General features: G+C 36.0%; 1 protein-coding gene and 1 non-coding gene across 3 annotated transcripts in view; both read left to right on the top strand.

Moving 5' to 3' along the window:
* LOC146005366 (target of rapamycin complex 2 subunit MAPKAP1-like) overlaps positions 1-25721 on the top strand; it is a 49581-nt gene extending 23860 nt beyond the window's left edge. For both annotated transcript variants that reach the window (XM_083144576.1, XM_083144574.1), the window contains exons 5-10: positions 9456-9625; positions 12451-12627; positions 17343-17455; positions 19409-19516; positions 20494-20628; positions 24745-25721. In XM_083144576.1, coding sequence (XP_083000702.1) covers positions 9456-9625; positions 12451-12627; positions 17343-17455; positions 19409-19516; positions 20494-20628; positions 24745-25085 — 1044 coding nt within the window. In that variant the 3' untranslated portion in view covers positions 25086-25721. The remainder of the gene's footprint in view (positions 1-9455; positions 9626-12450; positions 12628-17342; positions 17456-19408; positions 19517-20493; positions 20629-24744) is intronic.
* LOC145977879 (U4atac minor spliceosomal RNA) lies at positions 23270-23386 on the top strand. Its single transcript, XR_014440633.1, has one exon. It is a non-coding gene; the product is annotated as a U4atac minor spliceosomal RNA (small nuclear RNA).
* Positions 25722-26029: the final 308 nt, after the last annotated feature.

Genomic DNA, 26029 nt, shown 5'->3' with positions numbered 1-26029 from the left:
TCCCCTGCAACCCTTCCCCTGACACAACTAAGAGGGGAGAGGGGCTGCCTCCCCCGCCTCTCACAAACGCCAACAGAGGAGAATTGTTTACCGCCTCAATGACACCCAGGAGATCCGAGGGATTCATTAGAACATGGCTCGTCAAAGGGTGGAAGTATGGAGTTTTCACCAACGGCTGCTTTGTCAGCAACCCGCTGGTGCCTACGTCCCTCCCAGCCTGGGTTAGGCCCTCCAAGGACCATTCACCCCTCCGCAATGCCGGTTCTCCCCCCTCTGTAACCCTCCCCTGCCCAACCCCTTTCTCCTAAAGCTGAATAAACCCTTGGAAAACAAACTCCAGTTTTTCTCTTGACACTGAATAGTCTTTCTAGCGAGGGAGGGAAATTACAACTGAGGACAGAGATCTCACCTATTTTTTACGCAAATTTTAATGTTTTTTTTTTCTGGAACCTGAAAGAGAAAATAATGTTCACTTTAAACCCGTTGGTGGGAAATGAACTTAAAACTTAGCAGTTTTAATCTATTTCTCCTAGATGTATATTAGTAACATGTAATTTATAGGAGAACTTTCGAAGGAGAGCAGTTCTCGATTTGCATGTCGGCGCTTCCAGTCTTCCTGTGGAGAAAATATATCTATTCACACAGAAAAGTAAATGCATCAGCTGAGACATAAAAATGCATAAGGTATATAGCTCAGCATCATCAAGAATGAAGCAGGAAGATGCATAAAAATGCATCAAGTGATACATTAAAGTAGAACTCGACGTAGAAAGAAATTCTCACTTGCTCATGTGTTGAACTTTGCCGTGACCTTTACAAATGAGATACAAAAATGCATGAAACTGTAAACCTGATTCTTGGGAAATAGATTTGATGCATTTATTTTCCTGTGTGTAATGTCGTAGTCCAAGGTACCCATCTCCGTGGGATGTGTCCTCCATCCAAATGAAGCATGCTGTCAGGGGGAAAGAGACTTTCAAAATACAACTCTGCTGTATCCTTTCCTTGCAACATGACGATTTATTACAATGGTTAGAGGACTTGATGTGCACCCTGTATTTTAGGCAAGTGCGTTCGGTTTGAAAGTAAGTACGCCTGCAACTGTGCAATCAATTTGCACGATTGATGCTTATGCCACTCCCATAAAATTGTGATTGTTTACTTTATTGATGCTTTCCATTCATCTTAAAATGAATCGTTTACCTACATAAACTGGATTATAGCAACATGAATAGGTAGAATAAAATAGAACAGAACTGAATAGAATTGGCTTTATTGAGCGAGCATGTTCGGCCTCCTGTTTACAACAAACCCTTGTCAAATACATATTACAGTTGACACTTCCTGAAAATTATTGCTACAGTAGGGAAAAATAGAAAAATAAAACATTTATACTTACGAGGTGATTCAAATGAAAACCTTAAAACTGCAATAAAAATTGTAGGACAGACTGCATACAGCTCAAGTTTACATGAGGTATCAACTTTTATTTACAAAACGACCTCAAAGAGCCTACGCTATTCAAAATGCCATATGTGTCATTTTAAAGATGGCGTCTCCTCTACACACTTGCACCAGTGAAGAGAAGTGGTTTCTTGCCCCCTGCTAGCCTAAAACTTACAGAAATGCCTCGGCAAATGAAAATTCCATATATCTCCGCATGCTTACCACAGCAGCAAGTTTACTAATGGAGGAGAAATTCGACAATGGCCTCAGTTCGCAGGCAGATGAGTGAAAAGGCCTCCGCGGTGGCTCATAAGTGACTGCACGTGGACCCCAAAGACTTATTCTTTTTATGGTATGCAATCAGTAACTCAAAGTTGAATAGAAATGTAGATCAGCAATAGGTCTGTGCTAAAATGCAGCAAACGTGTGCAACCCTACATAGAGAAATCTACTAGATAAGAAACGAGAACAAATTAAGGTTTTCATTTGAATCACCCTCGTATAATGTAGTCAGCTGAAGATGCAAAGTTCAATTATTGCAGAGAGAGAACAGAATCTAAGACCAATACCTCATTCCTGTTCATTATGGAAAGACAAAGCCATGCACTATTGTTTGGACAGTAGATGCTTCTTTAAGTTCATTTTGTGTGTTGCAGGGTGGAACTCCCCTGAGGTCATTCCATTCTTTTATCGCGGTGACTATGAAATAATTTCCATAGAGTGTTGTTTTGTGTACAGGAATCGGGAATTGTGTTTTCTGAAGAAGGTTAATTTGTTTTCCGTTCTTCCTGTACGGGGCAATTTGATCATATATATATATATTTAAGCTGGCAGAGTGGTTAACACATCATGCCAAGATGTCAGGGGTCCCAGGTTCGAATCCTGGCCTGGGCATGTATATTTGTGAGTCTCCATTCATCAGTTTCATCATATCATCATTCATCCCCATCTTCGCAAATTAGCCAAAAGTGGCACAAGGAGCAAAGTAAAATCAAGCAAATCAGAATAAGGAAAACAAATATATATATATATATTTAAGGTTCATTATTGTTTATAATGCTGTACAGAAAAGACAATGTCAAATATGTTCTCTTCTTTTAAAATTCAGTATAAATCTTATGGAACTGTTTCGAAGGTTCCGTACATTGTAATTAAGGCTATTGTTGATATTTATAAATACGGGGGAAGCATACTCAATTTTTGGCATTACAAATGTGTTGACCGTGTGAGTTTTAGTTTCTTTGCTTACACATGTTTGAATAGAAAAGTTATTTTAGTTTGGCAATAGAGTTTTTATCTGTGTGTGTGATACGAGATCCCCAATGTAGATTCTTGTCCAATATTATACCGAGGTTGCATTCTGTTTCTACTTTCTGTATTCTCGAATTATTCAGTGTAGGGAGGGGGAGTTTTCTTGAGGTTGGCCACTCTTGTGCCTAGAGTTAAAATGTAAGACTAAGATGAATTCAACTTGAGTGCATTACATTCAGACCATTTAGATATTTAATTTAGGTCCTGTTGCAATGCACTGTTTCTTAATGGTGCTTGCATATATATTGAAGTGTGACTCGCATAGACATTGGAGATCGAGAGTCACCGGGATGTAGCAAATGATAAAGCGAGAGGTTTCAGGTTCATTATGACTGTAAGGTCAATGAAGAGAAAGATGAGACATAACGGAGTGAAATGCTCTCTCCACACTTAATCATACCTGTCTGAAGTTCTCGATGAGTACTGACAGTCTGTGTCCATAGCCTTGTCAGAGTTCGTACTTCGACTCTGACTCACACTCCCTCCGTTATCCCGCACTAAGTATATCGATGGAAATTTGTATTGAACTGAGAGCAATGTCCTTCCAGAATCCATCTTTTATGCTGCTCCCGGACTAGAGGTTAGTACTCCTCAAGTCCTCTACCAGTGAGGTGTGGGCCTCCCGATGGCGCAGTGGTAGGTTTGGCATCTTGTAATCAAGGGGTCCTGGGTTCGATACCCGGTGGAGGCACATAGTGTGCATAAAGTGTACTTAAAACACCAAATCAATCAATAAAAAAAAAACGGTGAGGTGTACTTTCGTCACCTCCCGTATAACCTCAGTAAGGAGGCATTAGGAAATGTATCGCATTCCTGGGATAACTAGAGGCAGTCTTCGACGGAAACGTCAGGTTAATGCACAGTGTAAAGATATCATTGAACGAGCCTCTTCTCTATCTTCACTCATTATACCTCATCAGTATATATATTTGTGTGTTATCTGCATATTAATGGTATTGCAACACCCCCACTCACGACCGGATCAAGAAAGTGTGGGGTGTTACTCCCACACCCCCTATACGCCTTCATGGCGTGGTGCTAAGCACAGGGGAGCACTTTTTTTTTTTTTTTTTTTTGTGCTGCATTAGAAATCTTTCATGTATAGGGAAAAGAGAATAGGTTCTAGAATACTTCCTTGTGGTACTCCTTGTTTGATACCAAGCCATTTAGATATGCACGATTTATTCTCGTTTACTAATTTTACACATTGTTGCCTGTTTGTTAATCAAGACTGAAACCATAACAATTCTTTCAATTTCTCTGACAAGAGGTTATGGTTTACGGAGTAATCAAGGGTTACCAGGAACGTAACTTGATGCTAAGGAGCTTTAACCTCCATAATGTACATGAAATTAGCCTGAAATTGATGGTCGAATTTTAAGAGTGGTAGGCAGAAATAATGTGAAGATGTATTTCATGTTTAATTTACTTGGAAGGAATTCTGAGTCGGCCACTTTCAGTCCCTAATTTTTCCACTATTGAAGGGCGTATATTCTGAGAGGTTGCAAGAACACATATGTTATCAGAGACAAAGAACATAAAATGCATGTACTCACCAACCCTTCATGGCTGTCCCTCTCCTGAAGCACAGCTGTCCCATTCTGTCCATGTGTCACTGTGTTGCCTCTGAAAAGTACAATGTAGGACACAAATAACCCATGCTGTCATGTTATTTATTAAGGACTTAAGTTAACCTGGAAGTTTCACAGCAGAGAAGGCTCCCTAGTTGCTATTCACACTGTTAAGAACAAAGATTGGTCACAAACAACAACAGAAAATCTACCCCACATCAACCAGGCCAAGTATACTGAAGTTTCGGAGCGAAATCAGTCCCTTCAAAATGCCTCCAATCCATTTCGCTCAAATGCAAGTCTGGATTGGTACTCTGTACCAATTCAGCTAAATACCTCTCAATGTACAGAATTTGGAAGCATATCATTGGCCTTGCTCTCATTCCAAGCTGTAGGTCCAGTCCAGATTGCTTCTCTGTGCGTGATTTTCACGTAACAGCACACGACTAGACTTTCTGTATATACCTGTTCTACCAGAAGACGAGACGAGGCTTGGCACAGTCTCTTCTCGTCTCGTCTCATTTCGTTCTCAAGTCTGGAAATAATACACATAAAAATGTTTAAGATGCTTATTGAAACGAAAAATATTTGATTAAACATTACAGAACATGTGAACATTTTCACGAATCTAAAAGTCTAGTTTACTGAGGTGTCGAGTAGGAGAGGAATCGTGCAGTCAGTCTCTAGTCTCATTCCTATATTTAAAAGCTCGTTTTGGTCTCGGTAATGTCCTTGGATTCATCTTATCTGATGTTGATGCTTTTATCTGGTTAAGGGCATGCGAGACAGTCTTCGCCCGGCTTTTCTCTCCAAGTCAGTGTTGCTAACTTAGCTCTCTTGGAGCCAGATCTGGCTCTTTCGTGCACTTGTTTGCCTGTTAATTGGGGCACCCACCCCCGTGCCTCACTATGATACCATCACTGGTTCTGGCCCACATAGACCAACTTTTGCCATGATTATACATTTTGCACGTGACGTGATATTGTTATATTGGCTGCGTCGCCCCATCCCTTCTTATATCCCCAGCTACTTTTTTTTATAGTGCTGTGTTGACGTGAAATTGGCATAATATTGTTATCAGGGAATCCTTTATTTTCGATTTCGTACGACCTTGAGATGGGTGATGCCGCCAGATCTAGATGGTGAAAACTAAGAATAAATTGTCATCAATTTAGAGTTAACAGTAATAGCAGTGCCCCACCCCTTTGACAACTAACATTACTCTAGGAAGCACTTCGTAAATCTAGCTCCTTGAAAGTTAGTTTTAATTCCATTTAAGGTGAAATTAACTCTTTTATGCGCACCAGTTTTGGCAAGACTGCCAAGAGGCAAAGAGAAATGCATTGGTCATATGGGAGTATTTTTTGATTTGTTATCTTGGAAATATCAAACTTCCGATGGAATAGAAAATGATATCAACAGGAAGAGGGCAGTTTGAAGAAGTGATTGCAGAAAAGTCGAAACTCCCATTTGATTAACCATCACTTGATGTTGAAGTTGATTCCCCATAAGGAATACATGGGATTCCGAAAATTCTTATTCACCATATTTTTTACAGGTCGTACTTAGCTTAATAATCAACTTTGAAAAACGCTTCGACCTGCCACATGTGGAGAAACCATACTCTCTTGTACCCCAACATTTTTCTTCAGTAGCATTGCCCATTCTGATGATATTTAAATAAATGCAAACATGGTGCATAACTGTATCTTATCGCCTTAACTGGTGCTGATGCCATCATGGTTTAACACGGTAACAGGGAGGGAGATAGGTGGAGGATACTTCACATAAATTTCTGTCTCCCCCCTCACTGTATATAAGTAGAAAAGAAAGGCTTCTCACCTACTGCTTGTACAGTACTCCTCTTGCCAGGTGCTGTTCACTGGATTGGGATTCTCTTCAACCAGTCAATTGGCTTCTAAGGAGACGTCCTGGAGTCGCTGTTCCCTCAGGCTGTCTTCAAGTCTTGAAGCATACAGAGAATACTTCTGAAAAGAAAGAAAAGTATTATTTTGGACTGCTCATGTCGTTCCACATCTTTTCATTAAGAAAAGTAGCAAAATGTGTAATCGTACTGTTTAGCTGCATCTAAAGGAGATATCTAATAAATCCATTTTCAAACATTACAGAATATAAATAATACTAATGTGAACTCCCTTCTACATTTTTCACTATTCAAGGCAAGCTTGAACTTTAAAACAACAAAATGACAGATAAGCTACAATTTATTTTATCCAATTTGTGTATGAGCGATTGTGTTACCATTTGAATCTTGACTTACACAACAAACCTATGTTTTGGAAATGGAGCAACACAGAATATCAATGCATAATTTGATATACAGTTCTGATAAGGTATATTATGCACAATTTTAAAGAGCGAAGTTTTGTCACTTAATATTTTCGTGTACTAACTTATGGATCATTTTTAATAAAGATGATTTTTCACTGATCACTAATTCTGATGTCAATACAGCTGAGAATTGTTTGTTATATATTTACATTTATTTATATTGTTATATAAATATTACGTACCTCTCTTTTTTTTCTTGTTGATTTCATATTGGCTTTATCTTGTTTAAATTGCAAGAGTTAGAAAGGCCAATCTGTTATTTATTAACGACAACTTGAATTTATTCTGTACATTTCTTTAATACCTTGAGTTCTATGGAAACCGTTTAACTGGCAAGCATTATTACACGTCAACAATACAGTATTCTGAATTGTTTAAATTCGATGTCAAACATTCATGCTAGAATATTCTCTAGTCTGCATGGATTGTATTCGTTCCTACCTAGACAGAGGCGTGAGCTAAGGGGCCCACAAACCTCAACCCCACTCAATAATTTGTCTTATTATTTTATTTTATTTATTTATTTCAAACAGTATTTATAGTGTGATAAACAGAAGTTTCCAAACTACGGCACTTTTACACATACATTCATATGAAAATATCACAAAGTAAAGGGTAAGAATAAAATACAAAATGTTTGACAAGGAGAAGAAAGATATAAAGATATAAACAGTAACGTAAAATAATCCAATCCCTAAGACAAATGTCAAACTACAGAAAACCGAAACAAAACATGTATACATTGTCAAAACTACAGAAAACCGAAACAAAACATGTATACATTGAGCCATTCTTGGTAACATTACATCATCATCATCAACATTGTTCAAGTGGTAGACTGCATATTGAAATCCAAAAACTGCATGCTTCCTATTCAATGCCTGCCATATTACAGAGACCTAATTGATTAGTCATCTTTCCCATTACGTAGACTAAAGGCTAAAGATATTTTGATCTTCAAGTTTTTTCAATAACTAGCCAGGAAAGATTTAATCACATTCCTCTTTTAAATATACATAAGAATGGTATGTAGAGCACAACACATAAACTAGTAAATTTTCCAAATTTGTTCTCTTTGTTCAAGCCTATAAGAGCTTAAAATCAAACAGATTTGATGCTTTTAATTTTCTCTGTGGGGTTGCTGACGATAGGTCTTCTAGCTTTCTTTTTTGATTAGCTCATAAGCGTTTGGGGTGTTAATATCTGGTTTTGGAGGCTTAGGCCCCCTAGCCCCTAGGTAACTATTCAAGCAACAAGTAATGGAAGCTTGTTGATTACATGTTAGAGCTCTGCCATATAATGTTAACCAGCATATGTTATAAACGACGACAATGGGCCTTCCCGATGGTACAGTAGTAGTGTTGTCGCCTTGTAATCAAGGAGTCCCAGGTTCGATACCTAGTGGAGGCACATTGTGGTTTGGATGCCACTTTGAACTGTATGTCCTATCCCGATTAGCCTTACTGTGCACAAAGTGGACTTAAAACACCAACTCAAGCAAGTAATAAACGATGACAGTGACAAGCATTTTTAAAAAGCAGCCGAATGTTCTCATTTAGCACCCAACATACTCCCCAAACTTCCAGAGTGAAGACTCAGACACTCTCGCAAAGTCAGTGTTCTCTTTTACATCCGATACCAGCCGAAACCTCTTTCTCCAGATTCCGTAAGTGGTCTCGCATAATATCGCAACCATTGCTGTTTATTTCAACGTAATATGCACGAAACGGGCTCCTCGAGATTATTTTCATCTCCAGGGTTAAACAGTGTTACGGATCTCTTAGGGAAATGAGCCTTTACTCATTATCTACCATTTTCCATGCTGCTCGCAAGACAAGGATCCGGATCTATAGTGCTAAGAGGAAATGCAGAATGTACCGTGGGATGCACAAGTATTGAGAAACATGGGAACGAAGGAAAAAAGAGGGAAGCAACTGTAGAAAGAAATAGAAAACAGTGAGTGGAGGAAAAAGTTTAAAGCATTAGAAAATGGAAAATGTCAAATTAACATTGTATACTAAGTAGGCATTTTGCATAATTTCCAGGATACTTAAATTTTTCAAAAGTGTCTTGTAAATTTTTTCCAAGAGTCCTTGAGATGCCTGAACTCTGGAAAATATTGACTGGTACCAGTGATTAAATAGATACATAGCAAGACCAATATTACAGCTTAGCCCTAAATGTTACCTTTTGACTGTTCGCTGCAAAGGTGAAAGAAAGTAACTGTGTGTCAATTTGAATTTCTGTGAAATTTGAATTTTTCATTTTCCCTCATAATGCATTTAGCATTTCTGGCGCTAATGAAACAACTTTTAATACTCCTCACTTTATTATTATTTTAGCTGCAGAACATAAGATGAAGGTTCCTCGCAGTACAAGTTAAAGTAATTTTAAACATCCCCCAACCTCAGTTGTGGAGTGGTAAGTAAGTACACCACACTACAATGCCAGGGGTCTCGGGTTCGACTCCCAGCCTCGCCATGGGTGTTTGTAAGTGTTCTTTCATCAATGTCATCATCACTCAATCTCATCTTTGCAATTAGCCAAAAGTGGTAGAAATGCGAAGTAAAATGACCCAAATCAATCATTTTTAAACTTAATTTTTTTTAGTAATAATAGCAGTCAAAGTATCAGTATTAGCTCAACTGTAATTATAATTTTTTAAGTTTTTTACAACAACAAAGTTCCTACTTCTTCCATGAATAACTTACCAGTCACGAGTATTTTAAAACAGAAGTACACTTGGATTTATAGTGGTGATTTTTCTCTTTGCAGGCACAGTTTGGAACACCCACTAGGAAGTATGGTATATTCTTAACAATGCTACCGCCTGAGCATCGGAATTATCCCATGTATGTTGAGATCGTAACGACGGCCAAAGTACAAGATCTGATTGGACTTGTTTGTTGGAAGGTCTCGGAAAAATTCAAATCTTATAAGTTAAAGTAAGTTTTGTTTATATGTAGGAATAGTTACTCTCTTTTACAGTGATGTACTGTGATGCTGTTGTGGTAGGAATTTTATATGAAGGGCTCGGGTGTAATGCATGGTGACATTTTGGTCACTTTTGAGCTACAAAGTAAAATGTGCCATCCTTCAATTTTCGAGTGAAATTGCCATGTCATACAATTTGCATTGGACTCAGCGAAGCCTTCTGAAATTGGTAAATATTATACAACACGAAAACAATTCATCTGCAGTATAGCTTGTAATGAGCTTTTATTCTTAATGAACGTGGAAATATCCAAAATGTCACTTACCATCTTTTACACCCTAGCCGTTCATATATCTTTTGATTGTATTGCAGTTGAAACTTAAGGCATTTATAATAATAGTAATTCTTTACAACATTTGTTCTTAATACTTCTTTTACAATGGACCCCCTTGAGGTATATTTTGGTGTTAAAGACTTTAGCCAGGGCTGAAGTAATTTTGATATCCTAAAGCACATCAAATATTTATTGAAAGTCACTTGTGAAGTGTACTTTATTACAAATGTACATTATATTTTTTTGCAATAATCATTAATTTTTTTGTAATAGTAATAATTACACTGGTCGACATGGGTTTTGATGTCTCGCAGAATGTCTGTGAATAATTTCAGCATGCTGAATCCATTTTTACCCATCACATCCAGTTTTGATTGATTGATCCATTGATTTGGTGTTTTAAGTTCACTTTATGCACATTAAGGCTAATCAGGACTGGACCTACAGTTTAAAGTGGGATCCGAACCACTATGTGCCTCCACGCCCCCCCCCCCCTTTCGGAAAACAGCAATATATTAACTGCTTTCATTTCACAATAAAATGTGTAGTTCCACTATTTCCCCAATAGATGGCTCTGTTTAGATTGTGGTAAAATATTGATTTTCTAATTTTGAACCCTAAAAGGATGTAGAATTGTATGCTTTTAATCCACATTCCACCTTCACATGACTGTATGGACTTTGAATACGTAGTTTTATTTTTGAAATCCGTCATGAAAATTTCCTTCACAAAATGGTGGGTTGACGTGAAAATAAATCCTGACCTAGGGAAAAAATCGATGTCATTTCCGTGATCAGAATTCAAAATACTTCCAGAAACACCTATTGATTTGAAAACATCTCAACCTTTTCCTCAAAATGTCGACCAGTGTGACAATAAATGATGACCTGTTACTTAATGGAAAGGCCGATGCTGTATTTCACTCACAAGTCTCGTTATATCATGAGTAGGGTTAGGATTTTCATGATAGCATATTTTTTTTGGTAAGGGTGATGTGTTCCCTAAATATATACAAATTCATATTATGAAGAAACTAATTACATTAAGGTGCTTTTTAAGGTCATATTTAGGCATGTTGGCCATTTCTACATGATGGAGCATATTTAGATATATTTTCGGTCATATTCAGCATATTTTCGCATTTTCAAGAAATATGCAGCCATTTTCGAATTGGATTCATTCTTATTCCCATGTTCACTCAAGTTGTTGAATTTTTTACAATTATACGTCAGTTTATTTCCTAAAAAATGGTAAAAACAGTCTCCTTATCTAATGGAATGAGATCAGAATATGGACTTTGGCCTCATAAAGTGAACTAGAATAGTACGTGGAAATATCTAAGCATGCGTTAAATATTGATGTTTGAAACAGTTCAGTTGTAAGGGCATATTTTTCAAATTATAGTGCATATTTTTAGGTCATGAAAATCCTCGGCCTAATCATGAGTAATACAGATGGACTGTAGCATATGGGCAATCTTGAAATGTGGATTTTATATTGATAAATTATGTACATATTATAAACAACTTCAGATGTTGATGAAAATATTGTCATGTTTTTATCTCTGTGTATGCCGTGGAACACATTTAACCACCGAATTGGTTTATTCATATTGACAGTCCTCAAACATTCACAACAAATATGAAAGTTTGTAGTACAGTAAAACCTCGTTAATGTGGACTAAAGGGGGGAATAAGTTGACCAGTTTAACAAAAGTCCGGATTAACTGAAATAACCCAAATGAACAGTAGAAAGTGCATCAAAACTCCGTTTATAGCAACAAAACAAGTTTATTATGGTGTATTTAAAGGGCATAAGTTTTTACGGCCACGTATTATAGTGACCAGAGTTTTACGAGAATATGCCGAGGGTATTCCTGTCAATGCAGCTTCTTCCCGAAAGTCTGCGGGAAACAGAATTTCATCAGTGGTTGACTGCCTTTTCTTTGGGAACTTCTCCCATGGATGTTGGATGTACGTATTGTTAGCCTTTACGAAGCAATATGACAAATGCTATTGTTGACTTCTAGCCACATTTAAAATGTTGCATTCTGCTTTTTTTGCTTGTCTGGATTAAGCGAAGTCAGGCTTATTTGGGTCCAGATTAACAAGATTTTACTGTATTTCTTCAAGCCTTCATGTACCTTTTGTGGAGGCATGCCCCACACCCGGGAGGTCCACAGACTACAAGCTGAGATACACTGCTAAGAAAATTTGAAATCAACATGGGATGATACTCTTTTTTCCCCCCTTCTGTTTATTATTTTATGTGTAAACCTATGGAGAACCAAAACATATGGCATCAAGAATAAATAATGTTTATTTTCAGATGTTCTTATACTTTAGTACTTTAGTATTTAATTTCTTGTGCATCTCTTAAAGGAGACATTCATTTAAGTTATGTTTGTGACTATCTGCTTGTTTTGTGCATGTTGTTGATCTGTGCTTCTCATTAATGTCATTATTGTAATACAATAATACATTACATGTAATACATTACAGGGAGAGTGTAAATCATTACAACTTGTGCATAGCTGAAGATGATGGGGAGGTTGATTGGGACTTTCCCAGTCTAGATCCTCGAGAAATTGTGGGAAAATTTGACTTCACTTTCTTAGCTCTAGTTGAAGAGAGGGAGGTTGAAGTGGCAAAGAAATTTACGCCTATAACAGTTACCGTGTAAGTATGTATTTCAACATATTGTACAGTGTTAGCCTAAAAGAAATATACACTTTCAAAGTTTTACAGAAAGAAGTTTTTTAATTATTTTTTTTTATTTGATTTATTTTACTTCACTTTTTGTGCCACTTTTGGCTAATTTGCGAAGATGGGGATGAGTGGTGCTATGATGAAATTGATGAATAGACATCACAAATGTCCATGTCCGAGCCAGGATTCGAACCCAGGACCTCTGGCATCCCAGCGCGATGTGCTAACCACTCTGCTATGGGGGCCGGCAAGAGTTTTAGTAATAGGGCTGAAATACTTACATGGTTTGAAGAGTACATCCTGAAGTTTACGTTCGTGAGTTACAAGTGTTCTATGTGTGAACCATTTGTAACACGACAGATATCAATGTGATACTCCACTTCTCCTCTCCCAGGACTTTTCCCCTTGCACAGATAACCAGTTTTCTTAAATTTCTTGCTACAATCGTAGATTGGCTGGCTTGTGGGTGGTTGTTTACCATACTGTGTTCTAAAACGACATTGCACAGTAGTAACAGAATTTGCAAATTCAAGCAGGCAGATAGCGTTCTCCATCTGGCTAACGGCCATACTTCTCTGCTTACGTCAAGGGTGCTCACGTGATGCTGACGTCACGAAGACAAACAGAAGAGTGGAGGTTGTAAACTTGAAAACACTATACAACAGTACTAAATGCTTTCTGATGTAACAAACAAATTTCAATTTATAAAGCGTTTGAACTGTCTATTTCTTCTAGGCTAACCCTGTAGTTGATCATAGTTAAAATACTTAAATGTGTAAAAGTGAATTTCTTTAACATGTGCATTTTTTTCTTGTAATTCTGGCCATCTTCCATGACTAAGAAACAGTGCAATATATTTGAATTCAGCATAAAGCATTGGATTTGTTTTAGGGTTGAGCTGATACCGTTACCGATAACAATACTTGAAAATTGCAAAAATTAAAATTTTATTCAAAATATTGATGAGCATTGCTGTGTAAATTTTCTTCTTCAATTATATGCATCAATTTACCATGAAATTTGCTTTAGATTGTTCATGAATTACATGAGACTATTAAAATATATATTATGTATTCACAAAATTATTTTTTCGTGCAAAATTTTTTTAAAAAAAAGAGGTTTGATTTTGCATAATTTTCAGGATAATTTGACTCCTCAAAAGTGTCGAGAAGCATTTTTTGTGGACCCCGTAAAAGTCTAAAACTCCGGAAAAGAATATAAATTCCAACCAAACTTTCCAATACTGATACATCGGCATCAATTTCAGCTCAGCCCTAGTTTGTTTACTTCATCATTCACACTTACCATTGCATCATTGAGTTTTAATATAAAGTCTCAAGTTCCTCACTGACGTGGAAAAATCAGAGACCTTCGTTACAGTCTTCAGAATCCTGAAAAAGAAAAACCCTATGAATTTTTCACATATTTGTAACTTTTAATTTGATACAACAAGTGTTTGTAATTCAAAAAAATACTTAAAATGTTTTTGTGGCAACTTCAGCCTTTGTTTCCTATTTACACACTAAAAATATACTGTATCCCCATTTGATGTTATTTTTTAGGGTTCTCCACACAGTTGAAACATCTGGAAATCTCAGGGAATAGGAAAAAGTAATATCGGAAAATCCTGTTGCCTTCTTTTTGTAAATTGGACCTGCCCTATGTAAATGCACTTGAATTTGATTGGAAGATTTGCTTTTCAACATGGTCCCAAAAAATCATGAGCAAAAAATACAGAAGTTTCTTGAATCCTCTATTATTTTAAAGATTGCTTGGTTGGTTTGGTGTTTTAAGTCCACTTTATTCACAGTAAAGATAATCGGGACTGGACCTACAGTTTAAAGTGGGATCCGAACCACTATGTGCCTGCACCGGTTTTTAAAGATTGTTTTGCTTCACATGCGTATTACAAAAGAATTGCTGTTGTCATTTATTTCTATCATAACTTTTGTGCTTGTCGTCTTGATTCTTGAAAATGCATTGAATGCTAAAATGTCTATATCAGTGGTTCCCAAACTTTTTTGCTTCATGGTGCCCTTAGTGTTTCAAGATTTTTCCATGGTGCCCAAGGCAGAATGTAGGCTTATCTAACGCTTGCAGTTCTCAGCTTGTGCGGTAAGATTGCTTGCATTAAGTTAAAAAAAATAAACACATATTTCAAATTCAAAAACATTTTATGTGTAAAAAGTACTAAAACCATGTATAGACTAACAAGTAAGTGCCATTTCAGTGAAAATATTGGAACACTTGACGGTGCCCCTGTAAGCCAGCCAGGGCACCACAGTGCACACTTCGAGAACCACTGGTCTATAGGTATCTCCTCTGATTTGAAAGAATATTTTAATCATAGTAATCAAATCATGGTAGGACTTCATGATCCTCATGTATTTTCAGAGCTCAATTTCTTTGTTGGCCTTCCTAGCTCATTTTAACCTTTTTCGAGAATGTTTCAAAGGATGTTCCCATTTCTTCATGACTCATTGGAATGTGTTATTAGAGGTGTAATAGAAAGATTCATCAATACATCGAGGACATTGCTAAAAAAAGGCTTTAAATATAGCAACCAATTGGAGTTGATGCCAAAACTACCTTCAAAGTTACTGAAGTGTATAAAAAGAACAAGCTGAAGGTGTTTACTAGCTGCAGAAGTTGTTTTTTTTTGCATTCAACAATAGAGAAGATAATGTAGCTAATGCAATTCTCTGAAGTGCAGGCTGGTGAGATCTGCCAGTTGTTTATATCAAAGCAATCTTTTCAATGTCATCACAATGTTCCCAGCACATGAAAGAGCCAATACAGGGACTTCTCAAGGAAAGGAATGAAAGTTGTGACTGGAATATGAGATGATATCGAAAATTTTTGGGCCTGGTGCTATCATCGGGTCAAAAACTCACCTTGGACCTGTTGGCTGTCATCACCCTCTAAGTAGCCCCTTCTACATGCACACATTGGTCCCAGTGAATCTGCCATTTTTTAAATGTATCCTGAAAAGACATAAGTCAATGCATTCACCCACCTGTGTGAAATTTTGTATACCAAATCCCAAGATATGCAACCACTGCCATTTAATGTTGCATCGCCAGGCAGCAGCAGTCCCAATAATTCTTGATATCACCTCGTAAAGTATTGTTAGTTCAAGACATTGTTAGAAAAATGCACGTTGAAAAGGAATTGAAAGAACTTTGAAACTTCTCATCCAAAAGTGATGAAAAGGATTCTTAGTTACAAATGGCGTTAAGATTAAGGACAATTTCTCTGAGCCATGTGGCAATATTAATTGAGTTTTAATTTCATCCAATGGCGATGTGTATGAGGAAAGTGATTTTTCAAATAACAAGGAAGTTTAGTTAAATTTTTGTAGCTGTTTGTGAAGTTTATGATGGTAGAAGGAATGTGATAAATCATGGAAGTAAACAAAAATATGATCCAAAGTGTTAAATGTGAAATTGAATGCGTGAAAATCATAACTGTAACATTTTGTGTATTCTGAGAAAAATTGTTTTTAAGTCTTTGAATGCTTATAAAAAGTTATAGTTTGCATTAAATAAAAAATTTAAAAATGTGCAGTTCACTCGATGGTACATATTTTAATACTATCTCAGTTTTAATGGATATGTTAACTTACACCAAGGCTACATCACCAGAACACAGCACAATCCACCCAAGTCCAGTAGTTCTAATGGCCTTAAGACAAAGTATCTGCGTTTGGTGTCCAGACATCCAAAATAACTCAAATACACCATAATGCATTTCCTACACAAATACAGTGGAACCTAAGTTAGATGTATGTCAAGGTGAAGAATAAATAATATGCATAACTGAGAATTACTTACAAATCAGATTTAGATACCATGTCATATCATTATTAAAATACTGTACTTCTGTCTTGAGGAACAAGATATGCTACAGGCTATTTCTGTCATAAAGTGGTAAATTAACAAATCTAAAAGTTAGATTCTTAAGTTTTATGTGAATTAACGTCCACTTCCCATATGAATTTTACTTTCTGGTCAAACATGTAAAAATTTGCTCTTTCTGTTTTCTATAGCCGAACAGTAGCAACTGAAAACATTCACTGAAGGAACCGTTCTGTTTTTATTATGGAACACGGCAAGTGTCAGGTATCGGCATCTTTTTAACATGTGTAGTTTCATATTGCGATTGAGTAAAAAAGAAAATGCATCTCAGGTTCTTAACAACTGCAGCACATCTTTCTCCTCTGATTTCATGCCTCTCCTTGCCTTCTTTCTTGCAACTCGAGACCGATTGCTGCCATGCCCTCGTATCTTGTTTCATATTTGAAAATCGCCTTGTGTTTTTGTAACCACAAGAAATATATACTTTTGTAGCTTGATTACGTACAAATCAACTGCATTTTATGAAAATTAGTATGTAAACCGAGAATTACGAATAAACGCATTATGTACAAATAAGGCTCAATTTACATGTTTTTAAATTATATTTTGCCGGGACCTACAGTACTTTACTTGTAAAACAGAATTGCGCAGAACTGAGTTACATATAAAGCAGTCTCAACTATATATAACAACAAAAGTAATGTACATTTGCAAAAGTTACGAACAAAATGATTTCTTGAATAGGTTTTGTGAAGTACATTTGAAATTATATAAAAAAATAATTTCTTGAATAGATTTTGTGAATTACATTTGAAATTATCTTTCCAGGCATTTGCAAGATGGGAAGAGAGAAGTATACGATGCTCCCAGCCGTGATGTGACACTTAAAGAAGTACTAGATGTGGTTTTATCAAAGAGAAGAGCTGTTGGAAAAGACAAAGGTAAGAATAAGCATGATGGCACTTATCTGTGAATATTTTAAAAACCAAGTAGATAGATAGGCCATGTTTGGTATATAGTAGTGAAATGCAGATTTGTGTGTGTTTGTGTGTATCATAAGTTATTGGGGATTTTACAATTTTTTCAGGACAGTAGAACTCTGCAGCACAACAGCCCGATGAGGGAAGGGGCCTGTCAGGGAGCTTTCCATTGGGTTCTGTGTGGTCAGCACATTTAGTCTCATTATTACAGTTTTCTGGCTTTCAAGGCTGGACTATGCTACTATTGCTTTCAAGTAGATCCTCAGTTGTTCTCCAGCATCAACATTTCGAGTTTCCACGTGGTTTGATTGATTGAATTTATAATTTTGGGTGCATCGGCACTTAGGCTATTTTCACCCATCACATTATACGGGGACCAGCCCCTTCATCATCATCCTTAGCCGTTTCCTGCCTCTGGCTGGGTCGGCATACAAGTCACTCTTCTCCTAACACTATCCACTATCTGTTCTTTCCAAAGACATCTTGGTCTCCCCCTTGGCCTTATTCCCACTCCTTGTGCATTGTAAGCTCTTACTAGTAGTCTTTCTGCATCCATCCTCTTCATGTATCCGAACCATCTCATCTGCTCCTGATCTTTCCTGTCCTGAAGCTTCACAACACCCACTGTCTGTGGGATCTCCTCATTCCTTATTCTATCCCTTCTAGTCTTCCCCATTATACTCCTTAAAAATCATCTCCACTGCCTGCATCTTTCTTTTGTTTCTCTCTGTCATTGTCTAAGTCTCTGCTCCGTACGTAATTATTGGCACATAGTATGTGTTATATATTACCTTCTTGCATTTCATAGGTATGTACATCCCTGTTCCATATTAATCTTCGAAAGCTTTGATATAGTCCACCACCACCAGCCCCTTATCATAACTATATATATATATATATATATATATATATATATATATATATATATATATATATATATATTGCAACGTCCTCCAGTTGGACACTAGTCGTCACAAAGTTAGTCCGCTGCTATGGTTTACAAAGTTAACCGCAGTTTTATGATCACTAATATTTCATAATCACATAGCTTTCATATCGTATGTGGACCTACAAGCAATGAACTGATTTACTTACGTTTCTTTGCTTTTCTGAAGTGACGTAAAGAACAATTCTATAACATATCAAATCACAATCACTAAACACAAATGCATATAGCTTTAACGTTGGACAAGTTTCTTTACTTAATTATTATTTCCGTGTATAGCTAGAATGAAACAAAAATAATTACCAATTACACTAGTCGGGTATTCCATTAACTGTTACCACGTTTCTGTTGATTTCTCACCTTCACCTGTTTTCTAACTGAGTCTGTCGTCAGGTGAAAAACATTCAGGTGGGTTCACTTCCTCTGCTGAGATGAGAAAGTGACGTCAACACGAACAGATTATGACGTATTTCTAAACATATACACAAGTTCAAACCACAACTGTATCAATCTAACTATAGTTGTCTGTGACAGCTTGCACATTATTTGAAGTAACAAACATTTTAAAAATCTTAACTTATTACAAATATAAAACCTTAAACTCTCAGGTTTGTTACAATGTATCATAACTATAATGTCGGAAGACTAAAATATTCTTACTAGGGTTAAAAGCTGAGGCTGTAAAGGGGCACTTAGCACACATGAGGACAAAACACAGCACAGCACAACACATCACCCTACAGAGAATTATACTGGCCATAGGTCCAGATGCCGGAGCCTTGTTTGTCTGTAAAACGCAGTCCAATGTGTACTACTTGTAACTGAGAGTTTCCACTCAGATCAAACTTGGGGCTGTTTGCACTAAAGGCAAGGGTGCTAAAGATTTGGCTAAGTGGTAGCTCATAATTAAATAGTGTACTTGTGTTATTTTGTAGCCCTCAACTTATCTGGTGTTCGTATTGTTTCAGGTCTAAAGTACACTTTGGAAAAGAAGCATGTTCCTGGAGTCTCTCTCAATCTAGATAAAAAATTGTCGGAATTTGATGATTTGGAATTCTGTATGGTTCGTTTGTACAGTAAGTGTCATCTGTGGATTTATTAGTACATGATCTTAATTTCTAAAAAGCTGTAGTATAGTATTTATTTATAAGATGGAATATACAAGAATATGTAGAGCTACAGTCAATCCATTTTCTATAATGATGGCACAGTTAATTGGTGAGCACACAGATCGTGTGCATTTAACTGTAATGAAACTTTTACTTCTTCAGTAACAATTCTGTGACATTCAAAACACTGTATTATAAATCAGAAATTTCAATTCTCCCGTATACCACAGTTCCTTTCCATTTTTATGTGAACTCCAGAAACAGGCACATATCTAGAAATATATTTAGGGGGAGGGGGGATCCAAACCAAGTTTCTCCAAATAATAATAATGTTTAAATTAAAATACTTATAATAATTCATATATTTTTATTACATGAATAGATAAAAATACTGTATTCATCTAGCTTACGTGTAGTTCAAGTTGACAAAATTTGTAACAAAAAAAACATCTGCCCTGGCAAGGAAATTAATGTCAAATGAATAAAGAATTGAATATTTATTGAATGTCAAAAAAGGATGTCAGATCCAGTTGACAAAAGTAAAGTTCCTGGTAATATTTTATGCATGTTATTATAAGTAGTAATAAATCTTGCATAAATCTTTGGTACTGTCATTCAGAGTCGTATGATCTCAATAATATAATCTTGCCTTCCAATTTTCATTATTTAATTTTAATTATATTATTATTTCATTATTTAATGTTAGTACTTAGTAAGCCTTTCGGAAAGGGGGGGGGGGTCACTTCCCTAAATACGTCTTTGTCCAGAAACTGTTAATTGTAGGAAATTATCATTGACAATGTACAGTAACACATTTAGATCACAATTTTTCAACTACTTCTTAACTGCTAAGTATTGGATGAATGTAGAATCAGGTCTGTGTGAAATATGAGCTTTTAGATTAAGCAATGGTTACTATTTTGTTTATTATTCTGAATTTACAGGTAAACGACATGATTTGCTCTGCGAAGATGAAACTGCAATGAAAGGTCAAATGTCAGTAATGGAAGCTCCCTTATATCAGTCATATCGAGTTTATATACTAAATAAAGTGCGAGCTAAAACAGAAATACACTTAGGTAAGTGAAATTAATGAATATAATAAAATATAATTAGAGCCATGCATATATCATTTTTGGTGGTAACACGGAATGTGAAATAGCACATTGTAATGTTAATTTTTCATGTTTCTAAAAGTTGTGAAGTGCATTTTCCTACCCTGTTTTGTCACGAAATGATCCAAAATGAACTCCAAAATGCAAAATAGACCCTTAAACATGAAATTTAGACACTTTCTGAAGTTTGAATTATCCTGTGAGTTATGCAATTCACAGGACATTGTTTAATCCTGCTGGAAATATTTGAGAAGCAAGAATGACCCCTTGATACAGGAATAAACTTAATACTCTGGTAACTGCATAAATGTGCTATTAGAAGATATATGTTTATTTTGGGTAATAAGTGCAGTTTTTAAACCAAATTTAGGATTATATTCACAATTTCAAAACCAAAATATCATTTTATATACTGCTTTTCATCCGATTTTTCACCACTATAACACCGAAATTTTGCTTTTTGATTTTACCAAAAAAATGTGCCTCTAATTAGAATCTAAACAAAGGAAGAAATGTTAGTTTCATGTTAACTGTTTGCCTCCTCCTATGACTTTTAGTGAATTTTATAACTTTTTACAATTTAAAACTTTTTTACCAATTTGTCATTGTGTTCCCAGATTAAATTTGTTATTGGATTGTTACAATAATGTATGTAGTTAGAGAAGAAGCTACTAATACATTTTTTTAAATCTGGCAATTTTGTGATGGTCTAACTTCCATGCAGGAGACACAAGTTCGAGTCCCATGGTGAGTGATCTAAGGTGGGAATTTTCCCCAGCCTTGCCCCTGCATAAACCGATTCTGGGGTTCATTCAGCCTGTAATACACAGGGAAATAAAGGTGTTTGGAGCATGGTACTGATTACATCACCTTAAAAAATAAAAAAGTTGCTGAGATTGTGAAATATGTGGGACTCCACCTCGCACAGGGAGCCTTACCTTACCTTGTATAATGGCATCTGATGCTCCATCATACCCAGAACACCATGCAAAATTATATCTCTCCAAAATGAATTTATGTCGTCACTATTTCAGTGTTATAATTATCTCATAAGTACAGGGTGTCTCTTATCTCTCTCTTTAAAGTCCTGTACAATCAAACATAACTGTGAAACCACATAACATAAAGAAGGGTGTTTTTTTTTGCAAAATGTTCTGCAGCTCAAAAAAAAAAAAAAATTGTACGTCAGTGTACTTCAAAGTGTGCCCTTCTGGTTACCTTCAGGATGTGAAGGCGATATTTCACTTCCACCCATAGGTGCTGCAGTGTATCAGCATCAACTGTTTGCACAGCGGCAACGATCCTTCTGCGAAGTGTAACAAGATCTGGAACAGGGCTTTGCTATGCACAATCCTTGACTTACCCCCAAAGGAGAAAATCCAAAGGGGCGATATCAGAAGATTGCAGGCCCCAGGCGATTGATCCATCATGTCCTATCCATCTCCCAGGTTAATGTCTATCCAGAATATCCCGAACATCATGAGACCAATGTGAGGGGGTCTTCTTGGAAAATAATGGATGGCTGCAACTCCTCCACCTGGGTACTGTTTACACTTCGCAGTAAATTTTCCCTGCAATCTGTCCTCCGTTAAGAAAAATGGGCCTAGAACACAAACTTCAACAAAATAAAAACTTTTTGAGCTGTAGAACACTGCAAAAAGCTGCCCTGCTCTATATCACGTAGTTTCAGAGTTTTGTTTGATTATAATGGTAACGAGACTTTAGTGACACCCTGTATATTGTTACATTTCAATTATTTCTTGGTGTTTTTCTATCCGTAGGTTAATTGTGACACAATGAGGATGAATAAATGAAATAGAGGAAGGCAAAAGCAGTGAAGGGAAAGATCCATTACTTAATAAGTGGTTCTCTAAATATGCACAATTGCAATGTAGTATTTTAGTTTAAGTAATATTAAATTACAAATATTGGTATGTGAATTATCAGGAATCAGAAATAGTATAGTGTCAGCTCAAGCCATAATCCAGGACAATTATACTTTGCCACATTATTACCATTTTATTATATTATGTATTTGGCCGTAAGGTGAGGGTTAAGTTGAAACAAGTAAGGCAGGAAAAAATATAAATCTCTGCATATCCTCTGTGTAGTGAATAATTTTACACTGTAAGAGACACATTATATTATGTTATGCAGATGAAGATCAGCATGTACGGTTCCATTTTCATACAGCATATAATGTAGCAGACAACATAAAATTCTACCATGCAACTAGAATCCATCAAAACCAATGCAAAATGTAAAGTTCGAAGTCTTCTTTCAATATTTTCTAACTTGAAATAAAATATTTAGGAAAGAAACATCAAAATCATGTAAAAATATCAATGTTGTTGAAAACTTAAAAATCTGCAAATAGATGGCAGCACTAGCATGTTATATATTTTTATGCAACAATCATCCCCAAAGAGTCATAAAGGAAAGCAGTGATCTATTTCATAAATGCATAATATGTTCCCCTCCTGTAATGTATAAAAATATTTCAGTTTTATTTACTTTATGTTTGTGAAAAATAACTTTAATGTTTAACTCTCACAGATGAAAACTTTAGATTTTAGTACTTAAAGAAGCATGTCTGTTTTTGAGGCTAGTCCTTGTCTAGGGGAGCATAAATGTCCAAGGATCGTATAGTGAGGGCATTGTTGCTGACACCCTATATAAATTATCTAGTATCATTTGAAAATTTGATGCAATTTTTGAAAGCCTCTTTACTTCACAGGGGGCAAGATATTAATATTTTTAAAGTAGCCTATAAATTTAGTTTAGTGGAGTTGTTTCTTAAAATGACTTTCAGTAATCTGTGGATTCTTGGAGTTCTTCTTAGGGAAATCAATGTTACTATATTGATTTTATACTAAAATAATAACTGTTTCTTTTTTTAATCTGCTTTCGATACTATGTTAAAAATTAACATTTTTTCTAACTTTGCTTTGCTTATTAATTGGTGATTTTTATGTGCTTAATCTGTAGCACCTAGCATGGCTTTTTAGAAGCATCACCCCTTCCCCATCAACATTTTGTCAGCATTAATTCCATGAAAGAATTCTGACTTAGCAATTGATTAGGAACATAAACAAAATATTTCAATCAATGATTACACTGTTCTACTCACATTTTGTTACAGAAATGAAAGCACCCTTTCTTTACTAATCTGAGGATGCTGAACACGGAAAGGGGGCAAGTGTCCCCCTGGCCTCCTTTTGCGGCACTCTTATATTTATCAAGTTATGCTCACATTGCTTATGATTAATTGCTATATAATATGAATTATGGTTATCTTAAAAATAAGAGCCAGTACATTGCTTATGGGTAATGTGAATTATGCCGTAACTTGTAATTAAGAGCCAATCTTAGAAAATGAAGTGCAAATTTGTGTTCAGGTCAATTTCAGTGAGAAACAGCTACTTTCCTTTCTGTAACGGAAAAAAAGTGAAAATTTGTAGAACAGTGTTTTTAGTATCATAAGCTACTGTTAACATACAGGTTTATTAAAAAAGGAGCAATTATAAATTTTTATTGTGGACGTATGGTAAAAGATACAAGCATGTGTTACGTGTGACTGGAGAGAATAAGAATCAAAGATTTAATAAACCATGTAGAATTTCTGTTGCATCCCGCTTGGCAGCGCTGGAAGCACTGAAAGCAGTATGGCGACTCCCCAGGAGTTCTGGGATGCTGGATTGGAAGACATCACCATGAGCATTGTTGGTGACCACCCATGTGGTTTTTATTCATAAAAGACCCTGTTTACTTCCCACGTCTACCTGAAAGAGTGTAATTATTGCGGCTGTGAAGTCCATAATTGCAGACCAGTTGAACCGTGTGGAACAAAATGGATTATTGTTGTGACGTTTGCCGTATTGCACACTGTGCTCATATTGAGTGAAAAAAATGCTCATTTTTACTCTCTCTCGTGATGCATAGCACATGTTTGTATCTTTTACCGTGTGTCCACAATAAATATTTGCAATCTATTCTTTCATTTTTAATAAAACTGTACTTTGTACATATTTCTTATTGGTTACAAAGAACTAAATGTGTTACTTCACTTCATTCTAACAGGCATTTCTGGTGAAAAGGTTGAGATAGATCCGATTCAACAAAAAGTAGGTGCTAAGTTTTGGGCACGGCATAAAGCAGCAACGTACGACATGGATTGTGTGGCTGCTTGCGATCTGACGGACACGAAGTATGCAAAACGTGCTCAGTTCCGCCTGGTGTATCACACCGAGCACAGCTACAAACATCACGATTTTGAGGCTGACAGTGAAATAGCGCATGAAATAGTGCAGAAAGTTAACCACATTCTTGAACTTCGGTCCAGTGCGATTCGGAAGGAGTACTTGTCGCTAAGGGAGAGGAAATTGCACAGACGCAGCAGCTTTCACTTGGGGCCCAGATGATTAATAGCGAATATTTTTGATAAGCATATCACAGGGTTTTATAAATTCATATCTGGCTGCATGATTGTGAACAAAAACATTTCTGAAGAACATGTGTGAGTTGCGTTGAAGCAGTTTACATTGAACTAAGAGAAAAAGAAGGAAAAAAAAGAGCTGATGTAATGAGTTTTGTAACAGCTTTAATTCTATTTGTAAAAAAAGTCATGTTGTGATTTAAATTATTTATACCAGTGAGCAAAGCTTTAAGAGATACTGTTGTTTTTGTATTAACATAAGGATTGTACATTTTTTATTATTCTTTGTGTGTCATTTTAAGAATGTGAAGTATTTCTAAGATGTTTAAGTATTTCAATAAAAGGTGACATTTATTTAAAGTTATGTATACGTGTCAGAGAAACGCATTTTGTATGTATTGTATTTGTACAGACTTGATAGAAAATAGCAATGAGAGACTGAATCTAGTATTGCAAGAGAAATTCTGCATTAAACTAAATATTTTCTGTCTTGCGCAAAAAAAAAATATCGAAAAATGATCTGCCCTATTAACTGTTAAAAAAATTGGGTATGTGCCTACAACATTATGTATCTAGTTCATCAAATGTTGGTACACCAGTATTATATTTAAATAAATGAATTTTAAAAATGTGGAATTTTTACTGGATATTTTGTTTTTTGCATGTTACTTACACCCACACGCACATGCATAATTACATACAGGGTGTCACCATGTAATTGTGATTATTGGTATGGATGGTGATAGTGAGGTATATATACATATGTTTTGTTGCTCTGTGAACATGTGATCAGGCTTCGAAATATCGACTTCTTATTTCTCTACATATTTTTGCATAGTTTTGTATGAGGGTTGGGGTGCATAAGTCATGGCAACTATTTTTTTTCATGAGAATGAAGGACCAGCACAAAAATTTGAAATATACCCACGG

Source organism: Lepisma saccharinum, chromosome 23, assembly GCF_977018435.1.
Source record: "Lepisma saccharinum chromosome 23, izLepSacc3.1, whole genome shotgun sequence".
NCBI lineage: Eukaryota > Metazoa > Arthropoda > Insecta > Zygentoma > Lepismatidae > Lepisma > Lepisma saccharinum.
Note: the sequence above shows the minus strand (reverse complement) of the source record. Positions and strands in the feature narration are given on the sequence as shown.